This window comes from Sander vitreus, chromosome 12, assembly GCF_031162955.1.
Source record: "Sander vitreus isolate 19-12246 chromosome 12, sanVit1, whole genome shotgun sequence".
NCBI lineage: Eukaryota > Metazoa > Chordata > Actinopteri > Perciformes > Percidae > Sander > Sander vitreus.
Window position 1 is genome coordinate 20,599,983 of NC_135866.1, and position 21,767 is coordinate 20,621,749.

The window sequence follows — 21,767 nt, forward strand, 5'->3', positions numbered from 1 at the left end:
CCTCGTATGTTGCCTGATCTGAATCTAACTTTTTTGAGGCCAATTTCCCTTGGTTACAAAATTGTCAGAGCTGGCAGTGAAGACCATTTTTCCCCCTTGTTTGCCAGGTCGAATTATATCCGATGTAGATAAACGTAATTCTTAATTTTAATTAGTTGGTTTGTCAGCACTGGCAGACAGTAGTGGTAGAGTCCCAGTGCCTTGCTCTGACAGTATGGACTCTTTGTTCACAGTTATTAAATCCATATTATATACTCACTAGGAAGTATCGTTGACTTCCAGGAAGTCAGACAGTTATTTGTAACATGGACAGCCAAACACAACAATATTTGAGGAGCAGCAAAGTGTTTATTAGAGGTTTACATTGCTACTATAGTTAAGTACTTACATGTTAAGCACAATGGATGCAACAGACAATATGAGGGAAAATAAGTTAATCATGGTGGTAAAAGACTTGTGAACTACCATACATCATAATAACTATATCTTGTGTCAGACTTCAAACGATCTAATATTTTAGTTTAATAGCTTACCTTTGGCCAAACTGACAATGACAGTATCACCATGTGGACAAAGATCCTTCACAGTAACATGGTCAGGTATGTATTCCTCTTTATATAGAGTGAATTAATGAGTTAAATGAATTAACAAGTTATGTGAATGTTGTCAGTAATTACAATTACTGTTGACCAAAACAAGAAGCAACACTGTAGTTGTTTGCTTGCATTTCCCCAAAATGGATTGGCCCCAAACGCTAAAACACTGTAAGCAGCGGGTTTATTCTTTGTTTGAAGAAATATAAAGCATTGCACTTTAAATCTCTACAGTGACATGTTTTACAAAATTACATTGAATTGATTTTATTCCAAGAAAGTAATAGTTATGTTAGTTTTTGCATAGTCTTGCTTTGCCAGACCTTCCTCCACAGCGCTGCGGAGGGGGGTCTGGCTACTCCACACAGCATTCCGGGATGGAAGTAAAACGTTCTCTGGTTTACTGGCATCTCTTTAAACCAATCACAATCGTCATGGGTGGTGCTAAGCTCTGCACGGAGCCGCTGCAAAAAGGCCTCGGGAAGGAATTTGTTTTGGTGGAACGTGTACGTTCAAAAGTTGTTTTACACGTGCAAGAGAAACCTCAGGGTGGACGATTTACCCTGCAGAGATCTTTTGAGCAGTTAACCATAGTCCTCGTAATTCCCCGGAGTTTAAAATTCCAACACAAAGAATGTGGTAGAAAACGGACATCGGCGAAAAGACATGCATCCGGCGGAATTTCCTGCGGCACTGGAGCAATCCCGGAAGTTGAACTTCGTGGATATAGACTAGTTTTTGCATAATGAACATTCTTAAATCAAAAGTACAGAAATATTACTGTGCTAGCAGATTCAGTTCCGTTAAACCGACGTTAAATAGCTATGAAGAATAGCATAGAATTCATAATATGAGAATAAGCCAACTTCTCCAATTTACAGTAAACTGACTTACAGTCCCAAACATTGGCATTATTGTGTCACAAAGGAAAATCCCATATAATCCCCCCAAAAAATGTATCAACACATTTAAGAGCACCTAGGGTATTCTTTATAGCACTGGTTCTCAAACTGTGGTATAAGTACCACTGGTGGTACGCAAACTCCCTCTGATATCGTATATGTGGTCTATATTTAAAAACGTTATACCATAGAAATACTACATTTCCAATAATAATCCAATAATAATTTGCACTATTTAGAATGTATTACTGTATCATAGATATTACTTATCTTTTTTAATTATAAATATGAATTATTTTTTATGATCTTATTTGTATATATTACTTATCTTTTATATTATACTTGTTATACGTGTCTTTATTGCACCGTGGGTCGGAGAGAAACATTTTCAATTGCTCTGTATGTCCGGCACATATTGCAGAATTGACAATATTGTAAAGTTGACTTGACTATAATACTTGTAATTAATTAAATTAATAATTAAAAATAAGTGTTTGTTTAAGTGTAATATTTTTTGTTTAGATATCAGCTTGCTACATAGTTACATTACTACCGGTTAAAAGTTTGGGGTCACTTAGAAATTTCCATTCCACTCCATTACAGACAGAATACCAGCTGAGATCAGTTGCATTGTTTTATTAATCAGGGCAGCAGTTTTCCGATTACATTATGTGCTTGCATAATTGCAAAAGGGTTCTCGACTGTTGTAGAAAGAAGTGGCTGATCTTTAATGCAATATCTACATTGCCCATTATCAGCAACCATTCAAACAGGAACTATCAGGAAGAGAAGTGTTGATGAGGAGGAGAATATTTCGAGCAGCCCTGTTGAAACTATAGTGGACGAGCACAAGTGCTAGTCGCTACTTAAAGGTGATGTCACGCGTTTTTTAGGCTACAACATTTTTTGTCACATACAGCAAACATCTCCTCACTATCTGCTAGCTGCCTGTCCACTGAACACACTGTAAAGAAATCTCTCTCTAGACAGGTCTCTGTAGACAGCCCAGGCTCCAAAAAAGGCAACAAAAAAACTGTGCCAACCTGCACCACCAAACATAACAAACAAACAAACAGTCTTCTAGCGTTCCAGCCAATAACCAACAAGAAGGATTTGGGGGTTAGGGTTGGGGGGTTGTCTGTCAACAATAAATATTGTAGGGTAAACATATGCTACTCTATTTTAATGTGGGCCATGATGGTGGTACTTAGAGAGCCTAATATTTTCTGAAGTGATACACGGTGTAAAAAGTTTGAGAACCATTGCTTTATAGGATAAATTGGACAAGAGCAGAACAGAAAATTCAGTTTTAAAAGAAGAATTGTCTTAAGGGAAAACAAATGTTAATATAACTACAAATTGTACCTAGACTAAAGGCAAGAGTTGTGTAAATTGAATTCTAGACATGTATATTACTTTTAAAAAAACATGTTCTGACCAAGTCAGTCAATAGAATACATTTCAACTTGTGGTGCTTTAGTTTTCAACTCCTCTCTTTTACAGTACACCAGTAATTATTTATAATTATGCTACATAATACAGAGGGACAGGCTTTCAAATTTAAAAGGCCTCTACCATCATATCAAACCTGCTCAAATCATACCATAGATACATACTAGAAACAACAGTGAATCACCTTAAAATAAACCTACAGTTGCACTAAGCCTCAAACATTCGGACTCTTACACTGTTCCTCTTATTTAATCTACCAACATCTGGCTATAAATAAGTGGAATTTATTGTTCAATGGGTTAGTGTCTCACCAAGAACCATCAAAGCACTCAAAATACAGAGTGCTGTTTGCACTTACACTCTTGACAGTATGATATGCAATGACATATCTTATCAATTCCTTTTTAAATTTCTGAAAAAAATATATGCACATAAAATTTGCTGAGTGTTGTCCAGCCCGCTGGACAATTTGTCTATTGACTTGTAAGCGACAAAACACAAAAAGAGAATTAGGAATTGTAATTGCCAACATCTTTTGGATTTTTAGGGCACTTTTGTGCCTTCCTTTTGTGCTCCAACCACACAATTTAGAGACAATCCCAATTCTTTATCAGATCAGATCCTGGGCCAGGTCACGAATGACGGTCAAAGCTCCAAGGTCGAAGCCACAGATGCTCAGTAAACGCCTGTCTTCTGTGTCTGCAATGGCGTGTCCAATGGAAGTCAGCCCACACATCACCAATTTGGAATTGGCTCCAGATTTCTGTTGAGAAAATACACATCAACTTTTTATTTTTATTGTTTTGGTTTTTGGGCTCAAAATGTTACTTTCTTTTTTTGTGTTAAAGACATTATTTTTAAAAGGGAGCAAATGACAGTTTAATTCAGTAACAGTTATACTTATACATTACAGAAAATTGCCCGTCTTCTAGCGCTCAACTTTCTAACACACTACTTCATGAAATAAACTGTACTATTCAAATGTCATGTCATTCTGGAAATTGATCAGCATTAATATAAATGTGAAAAGGAACCTCATCCCATTTGTCTGATTAAGTCTGCACCCATCAAATTGCAAATTCATTTTATCTGGGGTTTGTGTAAGCCTATTTTCTAAACAATCTTTATCCCAGAGGACATAAAATCCACTCCCCAAGCAGACATGTATGAATAAATGTACTTCTCTGTGCTTCTTCAGAGACTCCACTGGGCTGGCAGTGAACGTCCACAACGGGTTGTTGGTCAGAATGATGAACACATCTACAGCTTTCCCATTCTCTGTGGCCCATGTGATGGGAAGGGTGCAGTCTGTGCTGCCACCCGGGATCTGTAACATACAGTATGGTGGAAAGGTCAGAAACAGAACTCAAGATCAAGACCAAGATATATTCAGTGAAGTCAATATGAACACAATGCTTGTTTGCTATTGGAGTGACCAATATACAAATATAATTTGTAACAGAATGTAGTCTGAAATCAGAGATGGTTGTATAAAAAAAAAAAAAAAAATGTTTTCCTTACCCAAAGTATAATGAGTGATCAGTAGCTGTAATTCATTTCTTATTCTTTGAAGCTGTGACTTACCTTAACCAGTTCAAATGTTGCTTGTGCGAGAGTCATGTCAGCAGAGACAGAGCATGGAACCAAAGCTCCTTCAGAGTAGGATAGCACATGTGTGTCTGCCTCTGTCCTTGCAAAAATCTGTGCCAGGCAAAAGAAAAGCAGGACATCAACAATTACAAAAATCTCTCTCAGACATATGCGACACACACAATGCTACAAAACAAAATAACTAGACATGCTATAAGTACTCTCACATTTAACATTTGGCACGTCTCTCAGCTAATAACTCCCAGAGGGCCTGTGGGCTAAGATAATCTTAGCCATAAGTTTGAATTAATAAGAAATAAGAATTTTGTAGGAATCCATAGTATGTGTCAACAGACCAATTCCTTGACCCAGGCTTTCCTAAAAGATGGGACGGCCTGAGCCCTGCTTACAGTCACAGCTGTTCCAACTGGTACAACAGTGTTCCCTCTTTTCAGCAGCGTCAAAAAGTACCTTACCTGAAAACAGCGTGTAGTTTCGTTTTAGCATCTCACATCACACTTCCAGTCACTATGACCACTACTATGGTCAGAAACATTGTGCCAAAATATGAACAATAACGTCGCTGTCCACGTGCTTATATGCTAGTGTTAGCTACCGACGGTTAGGCTACCTTGAAACCGTCCAGCAAATAGACGGTACCGTAGGGTGCCGTTACCTGAAACAGGTTATTTGTGTGTAAAATGAGCGGTGACGTTAAATCAAATCAAAACAAAATGCTGAGTGAACATTACTAGCTACGTTTTTCATGTTGGTTTTGAGCGGTATGCACCCCCACTAACCTGGAAAACGGTTTTAAAACAGTAACGTTAATACAGCGTGTCGGAATACAGCGTCTCCTGCAGGGGGGAGTCAAAGGCAGAGGGACCGCAGCGTTCGCTAACGTTAGCTTCTTGTCTCATCTGGGGTCTGAAACAGTCCCTCCAGGATTTCTCGATGTCGCCAATTCACGCAAATTCAACCAATCACCGTGAATTTGGTGCGACTCGCAATTTTGACCAATCACCACAACTTTTCTGCAAATTTGACCAATAACCTGAAGTTTCCCGCGACTTCAACCAATCACAGCAGTCCCACGTGCCGTAAGTATGTGACTCTGAGAGCCAATGACCAAGCGGGAGTGAGAACGGCCACGGGTTGATCATTTCCTTGTTTCTGATGAAGACGAGATGCGTGTGACTGACTCGAACATCTCACATTTACCAACAAAACGTACAGCGAAAGACCGTGCAAAACATTTCAGACCGTCCTGCCGACCTGTATACATTTTAATCAATGTACGCTGTAAAACATTTTTCTCTCTAAAAAGGTCGCTGAAAGCTGCTGCTGTTTCAATCCTGTCGGCTCTCTGCAGTGGGCGGGGCTGCTCAGTTCCGCCCGCGACTGACGCGCACACACACACACAAACACACACGGTGGCTGCAGGAAAAACCAGAGATGAGACGACACGAGGACCTAAATTGACACTACGCTCGTTATTGTGTGTATCAAGTGCAATGATAAGTTAAAGTCCAATAAGTAACGTTACTTTATCAAACCGTATGAATGTGTGTCCCAGGCCAGGATAGGAAATTAACTAACAATGTAAAGATCAACAAGCCACTGACACATATGTTCAGATTTGATTTATTCAATAAATTATAATTTTTTGTCTTAAATCCACCAGCCATTTTCAGATTATACCAACATTTGCAGCATTCTGAGCCTTTTTGGTAAGGTTACTAGGAAATCTCCGCACAGAGTAGTTTTATTCTCCCCAAAACAAGTTTCCTTTTTAATGAACTATAGACATTGCAACTTTTATCAAAAGCTCCCGCAAAATCAGGCATTTTGGGCCACAACAATCTCAAAAAAAGGCCGCGAAATCCTGGAGGGACTGGATAAACAGTAAATTCATCAAATTCAGTGTCCACAATGCTATTTTCCAATAAACTGTAGCTGTCATATTTCACAGCAACCGCGTGAGTGCGGATTTCATGTCGCGACTTTGCCTAAGACTGAGCGACAAGTGTTCTCGCCCTGTTGTTTATTTGGTTGCCATGACTTCGCGAGTGATGACGTCCTGTCACTGTTCCAGTAGCTCTCCCTAAAGGGGAGCGAGAGCAGAAGACAGTTTGCTTGAGTTCAGTAGAGCAGACGGCTCTGCAGTCGTGTAATTACGACTTTATGACTTTTCATAAACAGCTGAAGGAGCGGCGGTGCGCCACTGCTACATGTACATAGCGGAAACCCTGTTGTGCGTCTGCCCTATTTCTGATACCGTGGCGGCAGCAGAAATTTTGCTGTGGCGAGTCGCCATGGCAAAATCAACATAGAGGAAACACTGGACAACAACTGCCCACACACTGTGTAGATATCTTGCTCTAGTATTGTCTTACCATGGTAATAGCTGCAGCGGCGACAGCAGTGCTGATTGACGTCCCTGGGACAATGCTGCTTAGCGATGTGCTCACGTCTACTGCCACTACGAAGCGTTTACCCACAGGCTCCACATTCTGGAGACAGAATCGCGACAGTACGAGAGGTTAAGAGTTAGCTGATGCTATTGTTTGTTACTTCTTTGAAGGTCTTTGAAAAGCTTAGAAAATAAAAAAGAGCCTACCATAAAACTCTTATAAAAGGCAGAGTCCATTGCTTTGAGGATGCTGCTGACTGGTTCCCATTTTGTTTTACCCTGATAGCCTTGGCCTCTTTTGTAGTTTTCAGCAAACAAAAGTATGCTGAAAGGGTGGATCTTTGCCTGTTGATTTCAAGACAGGCATTAAATAGTTTAACATTTGACTCATGTTTAATTAAAAACACTACTGTAAATCAATTAGCCAGTCCTATGGGTCCTACCTTCGCCAGGGCTGTCTCGCTCTGGATTCTGTCACACACAGCTTGTGTTTCTGAACTTCCTGGTTCAAGAATTTTTTTTGATGTCATCTTACCCAAGATCTTTAGCACTGATTGGAGAGGCATTTCCTTTAACAAAGCTCTCCATACCTCCAGAAAAAAAAACACATACCCCTTTATCAGTTGATGAGAAAAAAAATATTTCCAAATGACAAATGCCCTGACAACGCAATGCTGTTTTTCAGCTGATTCTGAAGTGTTTGAAGTCAGAGATTCCCACCAGCACGAACCACCCACCTGCTTGGACTTCAGATGGTCTGTCAGCAGCTGTTCCCTCTCCAGTTTGTGTTCCTCTATTAAATTGATGACCTCGGTTTCATCACAACTGTGCTTGACCTTCTCCACCACTTCAAGATACGAAAGCACTTTGACAACCTCTTCTGAGTTATCTTTGTCAGAGTAGGCAAGCTGGACTTCTTTCCATCCTTTTGTTACATATTTGCAGATCAAGGCAATTGCTGAAAACACAAATGACCATTACAGTCTTACTCAAGTGGTCTTTTTTTCATCTTAGTCATGACATAAGGTCAAAACATACAGTGGTGTGAAAAAGTGTTTGCCCCCTTCCTCATTTCCCTTTCCTTTGCATGTTTGTCACACTTAAGTGTTTCGGAACATCAAACCAATTTAAACAATAGTCAAGGACAACACAAGTAAACACAAAATGCAATTTGTAAATGAAGGTGTTAATTATTAAAGGTGAAAAAAAATCCAAACCATCATGGCCCTGTGTGAAAAAGTGATTGCCCCCTAAACCTAATAACTGGTTGGGCCACCCTTAGCAGCAACAACTGCAACCAAGCGTTTGCGATAACGTGCAATGAGGCTTTTACAGCGTCCTGGAGGAATTTTGGCCCACTCATCTTTGCAGAATTGTCCTAATTCAGTTACATTAGAGGGTTTTCGAGCATGAGCGGCCTTTTTAAGGTCATACCACAACATCTCAATAGGATTCAGGTCAGGACTTTGGCTAGGCCACTCCAAAGTCTTCATTTAGTTTTTCTTCAGCCATTCGGTGGTGGACTTGCTGGTGTGTTTAGGATCATTGTCCTGCTGCAGAACCCAAGTTCGTTTCAGCTTGAGTACACGAACAGATGGTCGGACATTCTCCTTCAGGATCTCTTGGTAGACAGCAGAATTCATAGTTCCTTTTATCACGGCAAGTCTTCCAGGTCCTGAAGCAGCAAACAGCCCCAGACCATCACACTACCACCACCATATTTTACAGTTGGTATAATGTTCTTTTTATGAAATGCAGTGTTCCTTCTACGCCAGATATACTTGGACACACACCTTCCAAAGAGTTCCACTTTTTGTCTCATCGGTCCACAGAATGTTGTCCCAAAAGTCTTGGGGATCATCAAGATGTGTTCTGGAGAAATTGAGACAAGCTTTGATGTTCTTTTGCTCAGCAGTGGTTTTCTCCTTGGAACTCTGCCATGCAGGCCATTTTTGCCCAGTCTTTTCCTGATGGTGGAGGCATGAGCGCTGACCTTAACTGAGGCAAGTGAGGCCTGCAGTTCTTTGGACGTTGTTGTGGGGTCTTTTGTGACCTCTTGGATGAGTCGTCGCTGCGCTCTTGGGGGTAATTTTGGGCGGCCGGCCACTCCTGGGAAGGTTCACCACTGTTCCATGTCTTCGCCATTTGTGGATAATGGCTCTCACTGTGGTTCGCTGGATTCCCAAAGCTTTGGAAATGGCTTTATAACCCTTTCCAGACTGATAGATCTCAATTACTTTCTTTCTCAATTGTTCCTGAATTTCTTTGGGTCTCGGCATGATGTGTAGCTTTTAAGGATCTTCTGGTGGACCTTACTGTGTCAAGCAGCTCCTATTTAAGTGATGCCTTGATTGTGAACAGGTGTGGCAATAATCAGGCCTGGGTGTGGCTAGAGAAATTGAACTCAGGTGTGGACAACCACAGTTATAGTATGTTTTAACAAGGGGGGCAATCACTTTTTCACACAGGGCCATGATGGTTTGGATTTTTTTTCTCCTTTAATAATTAACACCTTCATTTACAAATTGCATTTTGTGTTTACTTGTGTTGTCCTTGACTTTTGTTTAAATTGGTTTGATGTTCCGAAACACTTAAGTGTGACAAACATGCAAAGGAACAGGAAATGAGGAAGGGGGCAAACACTTTTTCACACCACTGTACATGATACAGATTGTTAGTTAGGTCAGGTTTACAAATGTACAGGGTCAGGAAAGATATAACATAAATCTTACAACACAAATCAAGATCATGCTTTGGTGCTGGTATTTTGAACATTTTGTCATTCATTTAACTTGGACATTTTTGAGCCAGTAGCATGTAGTGTCTTCTGTCCTTGTTGTTAAGTGTCTATGTGACCACTGTTCCTCTTTTCTTTTGGAGTTTTTCTGTTTATCATGACTTTTGAGGCATTTTCCCTCCTCTAATCATTACATGACTTTGTAGCATTTACAACACTCTGTGAAATCTTACCAATGATGACCGTAAGATCTCTATTAAAGCTCACACATACTGCTTATTGGTATTCAGCTTAGCAAACTTTCTACATTTTAGTTGTGTTGCCTGTAAATAGCCATCAGTATGGGTCTGTGTTAACTCACCTTCATTAGCTGGTTTAGTGTGTGAGAGCCTAAGCAGATCCTGGTGTGACCATCCCTCTCTCTGTTTACACTTGGTCAAAGCCGCAGCCAGACTCATGGCATCTTGCTCATTGTACCAGTCAGACACTGCTCTCCTCAGGGCACGTCCCCAAATACCACACTTCATACCCTCTTTCAGTTCCTTCTTGTTATTTATGAAAGAAAACAGGTGGGCAGGGTCCTGACAAACTTCCTTCAGGGCTTTAAACGCTGCCTGTCTGGTCTTTAGCTCCGAGTGCTGGGAGCACAAAGCCAAGGCAAAAAAGGAGGGGCCGAGTCGGACAGCTCGCCCATCCTGAGTGAACCTTTTTATCTCCTCCACCACCTCGGCACCTCTGCTCTCCTGCAGCAGGGACAGCAGAGCTCCGGCGCTCTCCATGCTGACATGGCCCTCCTCTCTGGCAGTGTATAAGTCTCCCTCCGAGCCATAGCAGAGGAAGCGGCACAGTCTGGCCTTGTCACTGACCTCCCAGGGACAGCCATCACCAGTTGAGTTCAGGGTGTGGTTGCTTGGAGTACTTCCCGAAGGCTCCATTGTAACACTAGAGAAAGAAAGTGGAGAAAGGGAATTCTTCTACCAACTTTTATTTTTATTGGCCACAGTGACAGGCTGATACTTAATGAAAGAACCCTTTAACTTTACCAGACTTCAGATCAAACTGACACAGATTAAAATAATCAGTGGACTACATGTACCAACCACAGCTCAGATTTAAGAGGATGATGCCAGAGTAAATTTCCATTCATCATGATACCTGTGTGAAGATTAAGCAGCATTGCAACTTCGCAAAGACCCAACCTCAGTAAACTGCTGTAGGGATCAATAGGCAACCAGAGAGACTCAATTAATACAAGATAACGTTAACTTCGCTAGCAACATTACTCATTGCCTCAATGCACTGACAGAAATAACTTAAAGTAGATTGGAATACATGATGATACACATCAGACAGATACAAGCCACACTGAGCCGTCAATAGAGGATGCTAGAAAACCCTGCTAACTAGCCTGTCAACATAAGCTAACGTTACCAGTTCCCTGAAGAGGATGGCAGTCTGGGCAATGCGAAGTTAGTTAACGTAACCCAAGTAGCTTAGCCCTTCTTAAAAATGTTACATATGCATGGTAAATAGATATCTAACGTTAGCTAGTTACGCAGCAAAAATACCCAACCTACTCCTAATGCTTCTCAGCTACTAACGTTAATGTTAGCATCCCGGTCTCCTCTAACCACAGATACCAACTCCCACAGCTTTTTCCCAACGGAAAGCTAGGCGCAGCTTGATGCAGCTGGTTAACGTTACATAGGTACGCAAACCTTAACTAAATTGTGTTGTATTCACTGCAAATATACGATGTTTGCTAATTAAAACATATCGGTCTACAAATACATGATATATAGCTACATGAACTTACCACAAAATATGTGCGGAGTGGTAAAGTTTTTTTTCTTGATGTAGCAAGATGCAAAGAGGCCTCCCCTCTGACCGACAAGTGAGATAATCAGGGGCGGTACCGCGATGGAAGCTGGGATACCGAGTACCATCTCATATACACACACACACACACACGCACGCACGCACGCGCGCACACACACACACACACACACACACACACACACAAACACACACACACACACACACACACACACACACACACACACACACACTATTATTTGGTACCTTGGTACTTCCTCTTTGAACTCCTATCTCAATCTCCTCTTGATGCTGCCAGTTTTTGAACCACTATTTCTACAATCAAATTAGAAAAGACCCAGGTAGGCTACGGGACATGGAAGGAGGCACAAGTTGAAATAAAAGAAAAGAAAACATATTCACAAACCATACTGTTTTCCTATTCTCTTTACAAGACATTGATTTTTAATGAGTGACTGAAGGTATTTAGACACCTGAACTCTGGAGCTTATTTTAGATATGTGATTTAAAAAAACTGAAATATAAATCAGAAATTATTATTTTTTTCTCATTATTGCAGACAACCTGTATAACCTACGTTTCTGCAAATATTGAGACCATAGCTCAAACTTATACATACATATGTAACTTTTCCCAGCCACCACTGGGTGGCAGTAGCACATCAACTGCAAGGACACAGGATGCATTGTTATTGTAAGACACCATTTAAGGCACACTTAGTCTTTTTGTTCAGTTTATGAATTTTGCAAAGTTGTATCACTTTACCACAAAATGGGACCAAAATCGAAATGCCTCATGATGCATACCTGGCAAAATCATTCAAATTTCAAGAGCAAAATCACAAAATACACAAAAGTCCTGTAGCCATGTGCATTTCACTATGAAACCAAAAATATTAAGGTTAACATCCAATACATTGTCTGTCACAGCCAGATGCACCACAGGGTTAAAAAACACAGTTTAACCTTTGGCGATGTCCAGTGTTCACTGTGCACCAGATGGCACTGCCTGCAGGGTGTTATGTCCATTGCACTGGCACAGCTTTCAGACTTGTCAGATAGTTAAGTTGACATTTTGAGGAAAGAGGAAGTGTCTGCTCAGTGTCTGTGCAACACTTTACACCACTTTGAATCATGCTGCATTAGATCTCCAGTACTTCGTATCTTCAAGGCCTTTCTGTCCTTCCTAAGGCCTCTTTGCTTAGAAGCTGCATCAAACAGGACTTTGCATTGCTCAAATTGAATTAAGCATGGGAAGGAGTCATTCTCCAACACACTGATTTTCCTCTGTGCCACAACAAAATATGGTGGACTTGGTTGCTGGAGACTCTGGCTGATGATCTCTCTTGTATATATTTCTAAGTTTACCTGCAAAGATATGTAAAAAAAAAAAAAACATAGCTTCAATAACTGAACATTCTGTTTCAATGTAGACAATTACTGTGCAGCCACCTGCATCATTACTTTGGTCGGGAAGTAACTCTTTAAAATGTTGGTGGCTGTGGTTGATGTACAGTAAATGATACAGGTCAGTGTCTTTTTTTAGGACTTTAACTTGAAGCGTTTTCTAGAAAATTACACTTCTTGTCATTGTGCAAAAACACATTGAATACTCATGTGTAAACTAAATTATGTTTTTATTATGCTATGCTTATATTTGGGTTTGAGCACATTGGGCTGCACATTCAGTTCTCCCTTTATTATTTGGTCACCTCATAGAGTTTGTTTTTACCTGTTTGAGAGACTCGTCCCCGATGAACTCTACATGTTTGCTCCTCTCTGTGTAGCTACTCTGGACTGTCAGAGGTTTCAAACTCTTGACAGGCAAGCTAGAAGTCCAGATTTCCCTCACAGAACTCTGATTTCAGAAAGTCCTGGAATGCTATTTGTCCACCTTTTACACAAGGGAACATAACTTCATTATAAAGAACAGAAACCAACCGTGATATTAGTTTTATGTTGCTTGAAAGCGGATGAAAATTACATTTCTGGGAAAGGAGTTTCTCAAGAGATTCTCCCAATAAGCTTGTTTCATTTGTTTCCTGTCTGCAGAAGGAGGAAGAGAAAGGTTTTGTGATGTGTTCCCGTTTGAAAGAAAACATTAGACAGCACAATGTTAGTACGCAGTATGATTCAATTAAAAAAACACCTGTTGATTGTCCTCCATTGTAATGAGCTCTGGATTAAGTTATTCTGGATTTCCATGCGTTATGTCTACAAGAAAGGATAACAGTATCAAGAAAGTCTGACTGTCCCAGGTGCATAAAACAAAGAGAGTTCAAAATAAGCCTCATTGCAAATGAGACGTATTGTACTTACGTTCTCTCTGTGTCCTGGAGGTCCAGAGATGTCTTAGAGAGCCCATTTATTGTTGAATTTGAATTGCACGCCTCTGTGAATGATAATTTGACGTTGTCTCTCAGCATGCATGAGATTCCAGTTAGATTTTCAACATCACAGCTTCCCCACTGGATCCTGATTGCCTCTTCTCACTGATGAGGGTCAAAGCCAGAGTGGAATCCGATTGTGATGGTGTCAGCGTCTTGCTATCTTTAACCTCTGTTGTCATACAGCGTTACAGATTGTCATGTAATCAGAAGAAACCACATTAAAAGTGCGTCAAACCTTGTGCTCTTTCTTAATATTTATTTATAGAAGAAAACTTTGCTGTATATCACAACCCACATCACAGTTAAATGCATTATATAGTCTCTACGTTAATTAGCCCGCCATTCAAGTCAGTGCTTGAAAGTTTCTTTTAGCAGTTTATCTTTTTATATGCAGTTCCTTGTGTCTTACTTTCACAGCTTCTGGATTACCTCCTCTCCACAATCATTGTTGGTTCTTCAGACTTTGTTTATTTTTATTTTCGCTTTTTTAAAATGCTGTTATACTTCCAGCGCCCTTGCTCGAACCACACCTATTTTCGAACACGGCCTTCATTAATGATCTCAACTACACACCTGTAAAGTTCCGTGACTGCATCTTTTGTGGTTGTGACAAGAGCTAGCCGCAGACAGACAGATGGACGGACGGACTGACAGATAGACAGACAGACAAACATATAAACACCTGGCAAAGTACTCAAATCCTCTTTTGTGGTAGTTCCTGCTACAGTAGGTGTCTTCAGGACCACATTAGTGCATGATGTCACAGACACACACACACACACACACACACACACACACACACACACACACACACACACACACACACACACATACACCCGTATCCAATCATATACCATGAAAATGTATATATGTAAGGATTGTTCTCTTAAAGTAATAGAGTAGAGGAGATACAATGCACTATTTGTGGCTGACATGGACATTGGACGTTGTACTTGCATAATGGCAATAAAGTTCTTAAATCTCGATCTTGCCACTGACACAAGGACTTGATAAGCATGAATTAGCATGTGGTTTGTAGGACGAGACTGGGCTTTGTCGAACAGGAAGTAGCCGTCAAAGAGAAAACCTGCAGCTTCATACATACATCCAAAAGTGAGCTGTAACACTTTTATAACCTATAGGCTGTACTTTGAATGGGAGAAAAATAAATCAGCTGAATGGAATTATGTAGTGCAGAATATAGTTGTTAACCCCATGTTCTGTGAGAGCACTTCATGTCTTCAGCAGTGTGCCAGCTCCAACACAGAGAAATCATGCACACAGTGGACCCTCATTATAATAGTTACAATCAAATTTGATGTTGTAGATTATCAACAGTGACAGGTATAGCAGATCATATCCAATCAGCAACTCATGACTTCATTGTTGACGTTGCAATGGTATGATTATATATACCATGTGAAATATGACTAGTATACTCACTTTCAGTGAATAGTAAAGTTCTAAACATTTTTGACTTGCGACCCTACGTCACTGTTTGTATTTCTACCAGTTGCGACCAAAGAGTGATTTTTGTCCTTGCTTTAGATGCATCATTTTTAGAGGCTTGAAAACAAACACATGCCAGTAATTTATAAGAAGAAACAGTAATTTTGTTTAGCAGAAATATTATAATTTGTTTTCGTGCTTTTTTCTTTCTTGGAATTTCTATGGAAGCCTATTACTGTCACAAAAAAATCAACAACCTACATATTTATTAGGGCTGTCAAAATAAAAAAAATAACGCAGATTAATCCATTCCATATTGACGTTTGACCCGGAGCCGTTCTAGCCACCATTCGACTGTAAAATGAAGGAGGGAGACGAGAATGTGCTGCCTGGATCATTAATTGGAACATTTACTTATACAAATCTTCTTCCTGCCAACCCTGGCTACCGAAATCTGGTGCCACTGATATGTCTGCACTTCTCTCTGATGCTCTGAAACAGACGATACAGGTAACACAAACACAGCTGCACGTGACGCTAGTTAACACTATACTCAACAGCAGCTAACGTTAGCCTACCGCTAGCTAGTAGCTGGATTAAACACGGTTAAATGCTGACAGCTAACGCTAAACGATGTAAAGTTTGACTGTGTTTTACTGTAGAGGATTCAACACCGGGATGTAACAATCTGCAGCTGCCGTTGGAAAAACAACACAGACGGTGCGTTCAATGAAACTGGTAAACTACAGCCTCGTGGTGCATTTGAAGTTATTGTAAATGTCCTTTTCCCATCTGGTGGTTGTTTTTGTCGTTCAACAGCAATTTACTAGTGAAATAAGTTATTGTTATTGTTATACATTATTATTAAACATTTAATTTTGACCATATGGCCTTAGCAATAAACAAGCCGTTCTTTAATGTCATCAACTGTTGTTTAGTACCCTTTTTTTTTCTTTTCTTTTTTTACTTTCTTAAAAAGTATCGGTTCAGGCACCGTTAATTATGTATGCGATTAATTTCGATTTAATTAATCACAGAGTATGTAATTAATTAGATTACATTTTTTAATGAATTGACAGCCCTAATATATATATATATATATATATATATATATATATATATATATATATATATATATATATATATATATATACAGTGGGGCAAAAAAGTATTTAGTCAGCCACCAATTGTGCAAGTTCTCCCACTTAAAAAGATGAGAGAGGCCTGCAATTTCATCATAGGTACACTTGAACTATGTGAGACAAAATGAGAAAAAAAAATCCAGAAAATCACATTGTAGGATTTTTAATGAATTTATTTGCAAATTCCTTGGGAAAATAAGTATTTGGTCACCTACAAACAAGCAAGATTTCTGGCTCTCACAGACCTGTAACTTCTTCTTTGAGAGGCTCCTCTGTCCTCCACTTGTTACCTGTATTAATGGCACCTGTTTGAACTTGTTATCAGTATAAAAGACACCTGTCCACAACCTCAACAGTCCCACTCCAAACTCCACTATGGCCAAGACCAAAGAGCTGTCAAAGGACACCAGAAACAAAATTGTAGACCTGCACCAGGCTGGGAAGACTGAATCTGCAATAGGTAAGCAGCTTGGTGTGAAGAAATCAACTGTGGGAGAAATTATAAGGAAATGGAAGACATACAAGACCACTAATAATCTCCCTCGATCCGGGGCTCCGTGCAAGATCTCACCCCGTGGGGTCAAAATGATCACAAGAACGGTGAGCAAAAATCTCAAAACCACACGGGGGGACCTAGTGAATGACCTGCAGAGAGCTGGGACCAAAGTAACAAAGACTACCATCAGGAACACACTACGCTGCCAGGAACTCAAATCCTGCAGTGCCAGACGTGTCCCCCTGCTTAAGCCAGTACATGTCCAGGCCCGCCTGGAGTTTGCTAGAAAGCATTTGGATGATCCAGAAGAGGATTGGGAGACTGTCATATGGTCAGATGAAACCAATATACATACATAAAACCAGTGTAATAGAACTTTTTGGTTAAAAACTGAACTTGTCGTGTTTGGATGGGAAGGAATGCTGAGTTGCATCCAAAGAACACCATACCTACTGTGAAGCATGGGGGTGGAAACATCATGCTTTGGGGCTGTTTTTCTGCAAAGGGACCAGGACGACTGATCCGTGTAAAGGAAAGAATGAACAGGGCCATGTATTGTGAGATTTTGAGTGAAAACCTCCTTCCATCAGCAAGGGCATTGAAGATGAAACGTGGCTGGGTCTTTCAGCATGACAATGATCCCAAACACACCACACGGGCAACGAAGGAGTGGCTTTGTAAGAAGCATTTCAAGGTCCTGGAGTGGCCTAGCCAGTCTCCAGATCTCAACCCCATAGAAAATCTTTGGAGGGAGTTGAAAGTTCATGTTGCCCAGCGACAGCCCCAAAACATCACTGCTCTAGAGATCTGCATGGAGGAATGGGCCAAAATACCAGCAACAGTGTGTGAAAACCTTGTGAAGACTTACAGAAAACGTTTGACCTCTGTCATTGCCAACAAAGAGTATATAACAAAGTATTGAGATGAACTTTTGTTATTGACCAAGTACTTATTTTCCACCATAATTTGCAAATAAATTCATTAAAAATCCTACAATGTGATTTTCTGGATTTATTTTTTTTTCTCATTTTGTCTCTCATAGTTGAAGTGTACCTATGATGAAAATTACAGGCCTCTCATCTTTCTAAGTGGGAGAACTTGCACAATTGGTGGCTGACTAAATACTTTTTTGCCCCACTGTGTGTGTGTGTGTGTGTGTGTGTGTATATATATATATATATATATATACCCTGCTTTTTTTACTCTTCGTGGTTCAAAGACATTTGTTTCAACAGAATATGTAAAAGAAGTGTAACTGAATTGGAAACATGTTAAATGATCTCACACACTTACTACATTTGACTTAAAAAAGAATGGGACCATATGAGCATATTTTTGTAGCATACACGATTCATTATTAAAGCTTTAGTGCATAACATTTTGATATTAATAAACGTCTGTTACATTCAAGCCATTGCAAATGAGTTGCTACAGAGCTAATTAAGACTATCAGCTCCACACAACTCTCTTTGTATTTCTCAGTATGGCTATGTTCAGGAGATTGTGTCGTCCGGTGACTTTCCCGTGCAGAAGCTCGAGTGGAGATCATTACCTCTTCTGAAGAGTCCATGTTTTTTTAATGCTCTGTGTCCTCCTTGACTACAAGCAACTGCGTGGAGGAGGGGTGGGATGGGGGCGCGTGCGCTATCACCTAAGGCTTGTATCATGTGGACGCGCCTACAGTTTTGTCATTACTTAGAATTCCTCCTGGGCCGACGACAGAAACTACGCACTATAGCTTTAAGGTCAGTGCTAAGGAAATAGTGTAAACAGACAAAACAGAGAAGCAAATCAGAATATCTAAGTCTGCAATTGTGTGAGTAATACACAATTACATACATAAAACCAGTGTAATTACACCTATTCAGGCCATAGGGGACCAGAATATGCAACACTGTTACTGATTGATGTACGAATAAAACTCATAGTGGGTCAGCATCATCTTTGATCATCAATTTAAGCTTTTGTAGCCTGCTTTACTCTCACGAATGATTCAGTACATTTTGCAGCATATAAAACTGTGTTGTTCTAAATTAAGAAGTTATATAACCCCTCTATACTGTAGATATAAATATAGAGCTAGATTTGCATTATAGGCTTTGACCATTGTCACTAAGGTATGCTTTTGATCACGTTAGTTTTACATAATGCAGCTCTGGCAGCCAAAACCAAGGTTGAAAATAGTTTTACAGCCTTTCATTTGCAATTCACACCAGGTCAGCTAGGCTCAGTGGTTAACGTGTGGCTGTATCATTGGGTTTAACATGTTAAAATGAATGTTAACATGCATGGTCAAGTACGTTTTTAGCGCTTCTCTCACAGTCTGAACACCTGTAGATCGTGCAGACTGAAGACTCTTTGTGTGTCCTGGTTGTTTCCTTGTCTTCCAACTGATGCATGCTGGGATAGATTGGATAGATTTATTACCTAATTCTAACCCTGAATTTTACAATTAATCAAATCAAAAATATCTGTCATTACTCATTAACTCATTTTTAGCATGTATTGGTAAATATATCTGATATATTTAATGTTTTGGCAAAACCTGTGCTCACAGATGAGGTTAACTGACCTCTGGTAAGCTTAACACTTAACACACTTGAGTATTCTGTATGTCTGCCCAGCTTTCAGCTCAGAAAATGAAAACATGTAAATGCACTTCTGTTTTTTAGTCATGTTAGCAGTGTGGCTCTAGGGATGTCCATGTTGGTCTAGTCTATATCTATGATGTTCCACTTACGGGATTGCTCCGTTGCCGTCGGAAATTCTGCCGGATTTCAGTCTTTTCAGCCGGATGTCCATTACCTTCCGCTTTGTTTGAGTTGGAATTTTAAACTCGGTCGATTTATGTGGACTATCGTTAACTGCTCCTCAGATCTCTGCAGGGTAAATCCAGACAGCTAGCTAGACTATTTGTCCAATCTGAATTTTCTGTTGCACGACTAAAAGAACTTTTACACATACACACTGATGTTCCACCAAAACCAAGTTCCTTCCTGAGGCTATTTTGCAGCGGGCACCGTATCTTTTCCCAGTGCGTAGCGCTGTGATTGGTTTAAAGAAATGCCAATAAACCAGAGCACATTTTTCTCCCATCCCGGAATGCTGTGTGGACTAGCCAGACTGTGGAGGAGGGTCTGGCAAAGCGGGACTAATGTTGGTCAGTCCACCACTTTGGTCCAGACTGAAATATCTCAACAGCTACAGAATGGATTGCCATGAAATTAAATTCATGGTCCCCAGAGGATAAATCCCCTAACTTTTCCTTTAGCACCACGAGCAGGTTGACATTTAATGCTTTTAATTAAATATCTTGACAGCTATTGCATGGGTTGTATTGCAGTTTGGTATAGTTTCCCCTGTGGGATGAACATAATAGCTTTGGTAAATCCTTAAAGTTTCATCTACAATCTACAATCAGGCCAAAATGTTGATTTGATTTCTATTTCTAGCACCCTTTCTTTTACCACATCCATCTTTAAACTTGGCCTTCATTTTGATCTCAAACACACACCTGCAAAGTTTTGCGCCTGCCCCTGCACGGTTGTGACACTATTGCGGTGACAAAAATCTGACAGACAGACAAACAGAAATATAAACACATAGCAAAGTACTCAAATCCTTATCTGTGGTAGTTCCCGCTACAGTAGTTTAACTTAGTTAAATTATCAAATTGCCTACTGATTATATTTGCTAAATGTCAGCATCTAAGCATTGTCATTTTGACAATACAGTCTTCTATTTGTTTAATTTTTATGTTAACGAGAGCAGAGGATATTAATGATCATGTGAATCACGCTCATAATTTTGCAGCAGCGGTGAGCACAAAGTCTAATGCAACCACTGATGGGGTTAGTATTACCTTTGCCTAAATAGCGACCTTTTCTAAAATACGGCTGGTTTTGTGGCGTTGGCAATTCTAATCTGATGCCTGCAGTGTGCAATAAAAGCATCAAATGAGGCGCATCAATTATTGCTTTCAGTGCATTTGTGCCTTCATCAGCGTGAGAAATACCAGGTGTGGCGTGTGAACTGGTTGAAATGCGTGTGTCTCAGGCTGGCACCTTTCATTACATGTAAACCCAAAGTGCTTTACATTAAAAACAGCATACACATTAAAACAAAGCATGAATAGAAATATGAATGCAATAAACACAACAGGATAATCCAATATTTGTGGACCCAACTGTTCTGTTGTTTGTTCCTTCAGATACATTTAGTAAACAAAGTATACCCAATGTCTTCAAATGCTTAAATTGATTCTGTTTTAATTTGTATGATGATTTTTTTTGGTTATACCACTGGTGGAATTTTTGTAACCTCATGTTTGACTGAAGCAGATTTTTATCTGGCTGAAAATTTCCACATTGGAACACTTTCACCTGAAACAAAGCCTTTTGTTTTAACTGGTTGAGCAACATTAATTCAGTGACCTACTAACAGCCCATGTGGTTCCAAAAGGGTGACTCATTTTGTCTCATGACGTTAATGGCAGCTAAACCTATGGTCTCAATGACTAAGTGGTATCTATAGTGGACATCATCAAAGTTTTACAATAGTATTTTATAGATACATGTCATACAATGTGAACATCCTGCCTCTCAGATGTGACCAAATGTTTGGTCTTTTATAGCTTCTCATGGTCATATGACCAATCTATTGTAGGATCATACCGTTACTAATAAACAGAGCATTGCAAAAAAGGAAATGATGATTAGTCAGGCAGTGGTTGATCTGTATCAGTTTAACACCTCAGCTGCATTTGAAT

At 39.9% G+C, this 21,767-nt stretch overlaps 1 protein-coding gene across 1 annotated transcript; it reads right to left on the reverse strand.

Moving 5' to 3' along the window:
* Positions 1-529: 529 nt before the first annotated feature.
* ro60 (Ro60, Y RNA binding protein) lies at positions 530-11,586 on the reverse strand. Its single transcript, XM_078264488.1, has 9 exons — positions 11,504-11,586; positions 10,049-10,629; positions 7,688-7,908; positions 7,394-7,540; positions 7,158-7,295; positions 6,934-7,050; positions 4,532-4,648; positions 4,128-4,274; positions 530-3,710 (listed from the first exon to the last, which is right to left on the reverse strand). Exons 2-9 carry the CDS (start codon positions 10,620-10,622, stop codon positions 3,558-3,560), a joined length of 1,614 nt encoding a protein of 537 aa, XP_078120614.1. The 5' UTR covers positions 10,623-10,629; positions 11,504-11,586; the 3' UTR covers positions 530-3,557.
* Between the last annotated feature and the right edge of the window lie 10,181 nt (positions 11,587-21,767).